We start from the raw sequence: 9,893 nt of genomic DNA, 5'->3' as shown, positions 1-9,893 counted from the left end.
AAAGTATACGTTTGCATCATTAACATTGCTTTTTACTACATTGAAAATGTCGACATTTGAACCAAATAAGTGTCATTTGCGCGAAGTGTTAATCTTTTGCTTCAAATGGAAGAAAACTGCAGTTGAAGCTCATCGCGAATGCTTGTAGAAGTTTATAGTGATAGTGCTCCTTCCAAAACATGCAGAGAATGATTTCGACGCTTTAAAAGTGGTGATTTTGATGTGAAGGACAAAGAGCGTTCTGGACGGCCAAGAGCATTTAAAGACGAAGAATTGCAAGCATTGGTGGATAAAGATCCATGTCAAACGCAAAAATAATTTGCAGAAGCATTAAATTGTGCTCAATCTGTTATTTCTGATCATTTGAAAGCCTTGGGAAAGGTCTACAAGGAAGGAAAATGGATCCCACATAAACTGAAGCTAAGAGACATTGGAAGGCGAAAAATCATCTGCGAAATTATGCTTGCTAGGCAATAAAGAAAGGGGCTTTTGCACCGAATTGTGACTGGCGATGAAAAGTGGATGTATTTCGATAATCCCAAACGCCGATAAACCATTTGCGATCCAAGCTAATCATCGACATCGATGCCAAAGCTAAATATTCCCGGAAAGAAGGCAATGCTCTGTATTTGGTGGGATTAGAAGGGTGTAATGTACCACGAGCTGTTGAAATCTGGTCAAACAGTCACAGAAGATCTCTACCGAGAACAAATTATTTGTTTGAGCCGAGCATTGCACGGAAAACGACCAGAATATGAAATCAGACACCATAAAGTGATTTTGATAACGCTCGGCCTCACAAAACTTGTCAAGGAAACGTTAGAAGCACTTCACACTAGGAAGTGCTATCCTATGCGGCTTATTCATCAGACTGCCCCTTCCGACTATCACTTGTTTCGATCGATGACACGCACTTGCAGAGGAACACTTCAATTCTTATGAAGACGTCGAAAAATGGATTTCTGAGTGGATAGCCTTCAAAGATGAGTCATTCTTTCACCGCGGAATTCGCTTATTGCCCGAAAGATGGGAAAAAGTCATCGCTAACGATGGACAATATTTTGATTGAGGTACTTTTTCATTTTGTTTTTTTAAATAAAACCATACTTTTTGCAAAAAAACGGACAGAACTTTCCGATTGACCTAATAAAAGCTTACATTGTTAGCTTCACGAAGAAATTATGAAATATCTTTACCTAGGATATTCGTCGCGGTATACAAGAGTCGGTGCAAACAAGAAATACAGATATTGCGAGAATGTGGGACCATTCGGTTGCGCAATTTCGCTATGAGGTTTGTATGACAAAAATCTGGGCGCCGCGCTCCTGACGAAAGCATGCGTCTTCATCATCATGCGTATCTAAAAAAAGCAAATATCTTTTAGAGCAGAAAAAATTTTAGCAATAATAAATCTTATGATTTACGGTCATTATTATTATATATTATCCGCGAATCGGTCGAAAATTTTTTGATTAATTTGCATTATCGAAAGTGTGTGATGGCATGCCAAAAAATTTATTTACTTCAACGTATACTTTGCACAATTTTTCAAGTCATAATTCAAGACACTATAAGGGCAAATTTTTAAAGATGCGTACTTGTTCCATAATAACAATTAAACTGCAACCTATGGAGAGATTCGTGTCGAGCATCGCCTTAATGGGAAAAATGATAAAGAGAATTAGATACGATATAAATATTGATAGCCAGGTGTAATCCCACAATTTTAGAATGCAGACTGTAAAAAGAAAAGACATACTTAAGTAATTTAAATTAAATTTTAATTAATATTATTTAATATAATTGCTTTAATTTGTTGATATTATTTAACATTTTTTAAATTATTAATTTTCTTATCTTATAATTACAACTTAGTTAATTAATTATTATTTTACTACAAAGAAGATTATTAAAAAAATTGAGATTTTATTTTATTCAACTATTTCTTTTATCAAACTACTTTTTAAACCAAGTGATTTTTCTATTTAAAAATGTTCAATTAATTTAACTTTCTTGATATTTAAATTAAGCACATTTATCTGATAAGGGAACACGAGAATTTCTCCGATTTAAAATAAACTTTTAGTTATATTAACTTTATGTTATACTAGGACTAAAATAGGAGACATTTTTTTATATGTGCTGAGTCGCATGTTAAGGGAGTGAAATCCTCCTTTGAAAAAAATTAGTTTTTTTCTTTTAGATCGAATATCATCGAAATTATAAGAGATAGAAAAAAATTTGACAACAATGAAAATTGAATGGCATTAAGAGTACTTTAGAACTACAATAAAAATTTTTTAAAATTATTTATAATAAAAATTATTTATTTATAAAAAATTTTTTTTTTATTGTATAGTTCTAAAGTACTCTTAATGCCACTCAATTTTCATTTTACAAATTTTTTTTGTATCTTTTATAGTTTCGACAATAATCTTTAATCTGAAAGAAAAAAAAAATCGATTTTTTTCAAGGGAGGATTTCACTCCCTTAACGTGCGATTCAGCATATATAAAAGAATACGTCTTCTATTATTGTCCATAGAACAACATATTAAAAGCTCATTTAAGTCGGAGAGATTCACTTGGTTGTGTTGCTTTGTAAGTCTATATTGAAGAGATTGTTACATTTTGATAAGAATCGGAATCGTTGATACGTCCAGAGGATAAAAGCGACGTAGACACCGAGTGTCGAGGCTTGCATGAACGACCAAATGTAGATGCACGTTGAAAACTTTGTGAAACCAATCCTTATCGTGTTAATACCAACGTGACTTCTGTAACAAATTATGTAAAAAAAAAAAAAGAAAATTAGGCAGTAAAATAAGCATAAACACGAAACGAATATATTGCAAACAAATATTCCAAATTTTATAGAGAGAGTTGTCAAATAATTAATTTATTAATCAGATTTTTTGATCTTTTAACGAAAGTTCATCGCACTTGTAATAATTAGATAGAGGAGAAGGTAGTATTATGGCATTCCAGTTATATTTTATACAATTTAATTTTGTTAATAATTAATATTTAAGTTTAAAATTTGACAATTACATTTGTTAAAATGTTGTTAAATCGATTTTAGACTCAAAGTTACGAAATATTTATTACTTAGAATATTATTAATAAAAATGTGGCGACATTGCATAATGATTCGAAGAAAGAATGGGTGATAATGTGGCGATATATTCCATAAAAATAGCCTTAAAATATTAATTTTGTTTAGAAAATAGTATTTGATTACAAAATTATAAAAAAGTTAAACATTTTAAAATGTATGCAAATAAATTTATGTACATTCACATAACGTTTGTATATAAGCTGTTCAGTACTGAAAATAGTATACGTAATATAAACTATAGAGCTACAATTGATTATCAAATGATTATTTTGATATAAAACCTCAAAAAAAGAGTGATGAATAATCGATATCCATGGAGAGTCACATTAGCAAAATGCTATGCTTCAAATTTGCATAATTCAAAATATATATAGTCAAATAAAATGTTAAATAACATACTTAAAAATACATATATTCATAGTGATAATCCCAGTGAGAAATGACAATGGAATCGATGGGATACGCTTAAGTTTAAGAAAAATAAGGAAGTAAGTGTAATTAAATGCTAAAATATACTTCAGGAACGTTTCGAAATATTTGAAAGTAAAAATGCGTTATAATAAGTGCTGCTATGGAATAGTGGTATATTAACGTCATGATGTAGCGAGTTATACTGAACAAATAATTCCAGTAATAAAACATAATAATTAAACGAATAATTAAGTAATCATTAGGATTCGCTATATAATAACGGAGATATTAAGGGAGGCCATAATATATACACTGGCCATAATACCACCTTCTCTTCCTCAAGTAGCACACAGTGTTTACAAAACGTTAATAAAGCGCTGCTGTATTACTTGAGTCTAAGTATCTTGATTATCATCATACGAATAATTTTCTAGATATCACTGTGAAATAACTGTGTGTCATTTACTTTAATTTCGATAATTCGATATCACACAATCAGATAATAAGTGTATAGTTTTTATTAATAAGAGATAGTCTAAAGTTACAATCAGCGTGTGATATCGCCAAATATCTTTTAGAAATTTGAGACTAAAAATATTAAAAAATTGTTGAAACTAAATTTGGAAATCTAAGATTAAAATTTTTTTAGAGAAGGAGATACTTAATTTAGAAATTTTGACTAAAAGTATTTATTTAATTATTAATTATACATTTTTTAAATATATATTTTCACATATTTTTTAAATACACATTTTATAAAAAGTATTTATGTGTTCCCACAAGATAATGAAATCAATGAATTTTCTATGAAAGAGACAAAACAAGTTAGATTTCCCATGTTATATACTTACGTTCCTAACTTCATAATATCGGATGCGACGGTACTGACAAGTAAGTACATGAAAGTCATCAAAAACATATTGTAAATCGAACGAATGTGTGGGCTCTCAAAGAGATCGGTGAGTAATGAATTTCTTTCAAGAAATTCCTTATCTGGCAGCGCATCTTTCTTACTGGATTTTCTGCAGGAATATCAGAGATGCAAATATGATTAAATTATATATTTTAATAGACTTATTTTAATAGATTATATACGCAAAAGAAGGGCCAGCAATGTAGTAACAAATTTTAATTAAAATTCAATCATAAATTATAAAACGGCAAAATCAACGTTTCGACTCCGCTCGGGTCATTTTCAATGTTGCGGTAATATTAAAACATCGCTATAAAAATATCTATAGTATTACATTCTTCATATGTAGTGCCTTGCGAGTCAGTTATATCAGAATTCAAAGTAGTCAGAAAAACATTCTAGAAACCGTGAACAAAACATTAATACTTGATACAAGTGAATTAATAATATATGTATATATATAATCATGTACCTTGTCAATATCAAAGTAAAAGTGTTAATTACGTGTTAATTAAATGTTAAGAGTCCATTAATAGAAAAGAGAGAAAACGCAGGTAGATGGTATTCCATTTCGCACAATGGTTTTTTTAAGCAAATTTGCAAGAGTAGCGAACAACTGACTTCCACAAAATCGAATAACGCAATATCGAAAAGGAAAACACTAATAGAGAACAGAAAACGGCAAAAAAGGAGGAGGAAAAAAGGAAAAAAGATATTAGGGAGAAGAAAGAGAATGTATTGTATAATGCCAGAATATACGCTTTAGGCAAAGATTCCGTGTCATTTTATCTGTTTATTCCATGCTTCTGTTTTTTAATGTGTATCATTTCAGATATTAATCTTTTATTATATGAAAGTTCTATATCTAATATGTCCACTTTATCCCATTCAAAATTGTGATTTTCTTCCATACGGTGGTTAGAGATCACCGATGGATTTGCTCAAAAATTTTTGAAAAAATTATTGTGCGATATGGATTATCATCTACCTGCGTTTTCTCTCTTTTCTATTAATGGATTTTTAACACTTTTACCAATATTGACAAGGTACATGAATATATATATTGTATATTATTAATTCGCTTGTATCAAGTATTAATGTTTTGTTGGTCACGTTTCTAGAATGTTTTTTTGACTACTTTGAATTCTGATATAACTGACTCGCAAAGCACTACATAATATGAAGAATGTAATACCATAGATATTTTTATAGCGATGTTTTAATAATACCGCAACATTGAAAATGACTCGAGCGGAGTCGAAACGTTTGTTTTGTCGTTTTGAAATTTATGATTAAATTTTAATTAAAGTTTATTACTACACAACTGGCTCTTTCCTCTTCTTTTGCTTCTTGTTTTATACTTACAGAGCCTTATTATTATTTATTAATTAATAGAGTATTTTAATATTTTGTGCTTAAAATTGTTATATACTCTCAAAAAGATCTTTTAACTTATTCTATCTGTATTCTGTATTTTTATAAATTTTTTCTACTCAAAGCTGTCTCTGTTCTGATCATTTCTTACTTTTTGTCGCGATATTTGTCCATCTTATATAAGAATCTTATACATTTTTCATTCTTTATCGAAGGTATCTCTATCTTCTGCAGAATCTCGGATGTCATTTCGTTAACGCGGTTGTTAATGTGCCCCAAAATTTCCTCTCTTATTTCCTATAAAAAAACTGCTTATACAAAAAACATACAAACAAAATCCATTTTCATGGAACCTTATTTTATTTAATCTTGCGATGTACTTTGAGATATCGTCGCCCTTTTTTTATTGCGAATTGTTACTTAGCTCGATAAATTTAACGAAACTTTAATTCACATTAAGTACGACAGATTAAGTTGAAGTTAACGATATATTTTCTCGTACCTGTATTCTTTTTCGCAATACAATAACCGTCATTTCACGTAAAATATCCGTGAACGCATTAGCCGCTGAAAAGAGAAACGTAGATATGTGTATATAAATAAAGAAAACAGAAATAATAGATTATTTAACAGATTTATTGAGAACTTATATATAGTATTTATGCGAAGTAATTTTTGCCAATTAGGTATTGACTTGCTCTATTGCAGAAAAATTTCTCGATCTTCAAATTAAAGAAGGTTAGGATAATATTATATAATAATAGATACTATTTAAAATATGTAGAATTTAGCTTTTAACGTTACTTTCAAGTTATAATCATAATTATTTTATTATCATATTTTAATTTGTGTCTTCGTTTGTTGATTATTAATTTTCAAGTTAAATACAATATAAAAATTCGTTTATCATTATAATATGATAATAATAAAATATATATGTAAATAATATTTATTTACTTTTTTATGAAATTGCCGTTTTGAAGTTAAAATCTTTTAAAAAAATGCAAATTTACATTATTTATTTTACTTATTTTTGTTTGTAAATTAAGGTTTTTAAAATTAATTTGGTGATAGCGACAATTAAAGAAATGAAATAAAAATAAATTATTACGTATTTTCGAGAAAAGTATTAAATTATAACAACACGACACATATTATATGTATTTGTATATTAACGTTCAATTATTAACTTTTTGTAATATTATTATAATTATAGAGAGGTTTTCAACTAATAGATAAACAAATGGCAGTAAATATAAAACCTTAGCTTATCAAATATATTGTTGATTGTAAATATATTCGAAAATATGTTTTTAATATATAATATACGTGAGATATAAAGTTGCAAAAATAATAAGCTCCTTGAAATTTGGTTAACTTTGTATAAGAATTTCTTAATAGAATCATTTAATTAAAAACGAGAATTAAAATAAATAAAGGGAATGTTTTCGATAAATTTCAATTAAAAATAATTTCTCCGAAATTTAATAAATAAGTCTTAATCTATTATTAGAAATGAATAGGTAAACTTATGTATAATAATAAAAATATAATTGATTTTTCTTAATATGAATTAATAAAAAAAATTTATTTATATTTATTATTTTATATTTATTATTATTTTTATTTATATTTATTTATTTATTTTAATGAAAGATTAGAAAATTGTACATTAAGAATACTAAGAAATATTGAAAAAGAAATTTCCGTAAAATTTCTTGTCTATTATGGAATTTAATCATTCTATAAATAATTAAATTTAATTATCTCAGAAATTAAGATTGTGTGTGTGTGTGTGTGTGTGTGTGTGTGTGTATTATGTATCTTATGATAAATCGAGTTATTTAATTACCATTTTTATCCTTCTTTTGAAGATCTGCATTCACTACACCGGAATCTTTATTATCTATGATTTCTTTAATAGAACTCATAACAAATTGAGGATGGTCCATGGATCTTACAAAAATTTCTTTTCGAAAATATTACACTCCGAACTCTGTGTCACGCTCTGAATTTGTGATTTTTTCAGAAAATAGCTTCAATCCAATTTATAAAAACAAACTGTAATAGAATCTCTTGGATTTTCAAGCGATGGAAAATCTCCGATCTGCACTCTCGCACGTTGCTATTATTTCTTAGTTAGGAATTGTTAATTTTCTTTTTGACTTCCTGGAGTCAAAAAGAAACACTGTTGTTGATCTTGATAGCGAGACGAGATTCCTCGATCCTAGTTTCGACTACTGTGTACGCGGATTATCTTAACGGCTCAATCGTGTTCATCCTACCATAAGTACAGTACACACTGATTTAATCTTAGGAAACATGTGTTCTTTGGCTGATAGATCCTCGGAAGGACGTGTGACGTCGTACACGTACTTGTGCTCATTGTTTTTCATTCCCTCCAAGTTATTGTCGTACGAGTTTAGGAAGACACGTGCTAATAAAAAAAAGATCTCTCTCTGAATGTCTCTGATTTAAAGAAATAAATTTATTTTTATATTTAGCAAACTTCATGATTTTAATAAATTTTGGAGGGAATTTTAGAATTTATATTTAAAAATATAAATTAAAATTTGAAAAAGAACATATTTTTGAAAGTAAAATTGAAATAAATTTCATAAATAATCATTAAAATGTTATTATAATTGTAATTGTCAATTTAAAAATTATTTATTTTTAATTAAAATTTATAATATCTTTTAATTTTATTTTCAATTTTAAAATGTCTTGTTGATTTTTTTCGTTGCATTTTCTTTCAGTCAGTTCTACTTTGATCAATTTTTTACAAAAATAAATCATGTCGCTTATCATTATCGAATAATAAATTTATTAAAATTGAGAAACTTTTAACGAGTTTTGTAAAACAAACAAAATTATAAAATTATATTCTTCGGTTAATTTGGGTTGAACTTATATTTCTTCAATAAAATCTTAATTTGTTGTTTAATTAGAAACGTAGTATAATAATTTATAAAAATTGTCACAAACGGTTGATCTCGTCTGAAATTTGTATAATAAGAAAACTTCGATGTTAAAGAATTTTTTATCATTAATAAAATAATTACTTTGGTAAAACGAGAAACTCTAATTATGCTTTATAATCGCTTTCGTAACTTTAGATTTCGTGACATTTTTGGTGATCGCTTTTGTTTGCATTCTTGCTGATAAATTAATTTGATATCTCGAATTTCGCGATTTTCAAAATGACAAATGTACGTGCATACCTTAAGAAAAAACTAGCTGTATTAGTAACTGACGATATTGAATCAATTTGCATCAATTACTAATAATGTTCTGTCAATGATTGATTACAATTTACAATTATTGAGGTTGGGACTTTAACCACTTTTATTTCTTATGTGTCTTAGAATTAATATATTTTTTACAACTAAACTTTTTCAAAGTCCTTTTGAATAACGAGATAATTGTGTTGATTTCATATTTGTTTTTGAACAATTATATTTAAATCGTTTATTTTATATACAAAAATAAACAGTTTTGGTTTTAGGAAAGAATACATGTTCGTTCTTTTTTGTGTATTTTAGTAATATTCTAGGAACAATGTATTTTTATGAAGTATATGGAAATTATTTGCAATACGAATTAAATAAAAAGATTATCACAACATATAATAACTGATATTTATAGATATTTATAATAATAAAGACAAGAATACATTATTTATTAAGACCGTACATGTGAATACGCAATAGGTAAGAATATTAAAGCCTATAAATCTTTAATGCTTAAATAATTCAATGTGAAAAAAATGCGTTATTTTTCTTATCGACTATTGCAAAGAATATTACTAAGGCCTTGGTAGTCTAATATATTGTAGAACGCTCGTACGGAATACAAGAGACTTAGGTTCAATTCTTGGCCGGGGTAATATTTTTCTCAATAAATTTATTTACAATTTTTCAGCACAATAACATCTTTCTAATATGATATCGGATTGAGCATCAAATTATTATTAAATTTGCTTATCAATTTAATTTAATTTGTGATATTATTAGAATAGTAGTTTAATTGTGTTTATAAGTTCAGAAAACCAATTCGGCGCGTAGTTCGAATGATT

General features: G+C 27.5%; 1 protein-coding gene across 1 annotated transcript in view; it reads right to left on the bottom strand.

Moving 5' to 3' along the window:
• Positions 1–6,377, bottom strand: part of LOC108754913 (sterol O-acyltransferase 1-like) — an 8,455-nt gene extending 2,078 nt beyond the window's left edge. Inside the window, exons 1-6 of the mRNA XM_018497580.1 lie at positions 6,318–6,377; positions 5,967–6,112; positions 4,380–4,550; positions 2,628–2,776; positions 1,599–1,738; positions 1,197–1,360 (exon numbers count right to left, since the gene is read on the bottom strand). Of these exons, the coding sequence (XP_018353082.1) occupies positions 1,197–1,360; positions 1,599–1,738; positions 2,628–2,776; positions 4,380–4,550; positions 5,967–6,112; positions 6,318–6,350 (803 nt within the window). The 5' untranslated portion in view covers positions 6,351–6,377. The remainder of the gene's footprint in view (positions 1–1,196; positions 1,361–1,598; positions 1,739–2,627; positions 2,777–4,379; positions 4,551–5,966; positions 6,113–6,317) is intronic.
• Between the last annotated feature and the right edge of the window lie 3,516 nt (positions 6,378–9,893).

This window comes from Trachymyrmex septentrionalis, unplaced genomic scaffold (genome assembly GCF_001594115.1).
Source record: "Trachymyrmex septentrionalis isolate Tsep2-gDNA-1 unplaced genomic scaffold, Tsep1.0 scaffold82, whole genome shotgun sequence".
In the NCBI taxonomy this organism is placed as follows: Eukaryota; Metazoa; Arthropoda; class Insecta; order Hymenoptera; family Formicidae; genus Trachymyrmex; species Trachymyrmex septentrionalis.
This window is presented reverse-complemented; position numbering and strand designations above follow the sequence as displayed.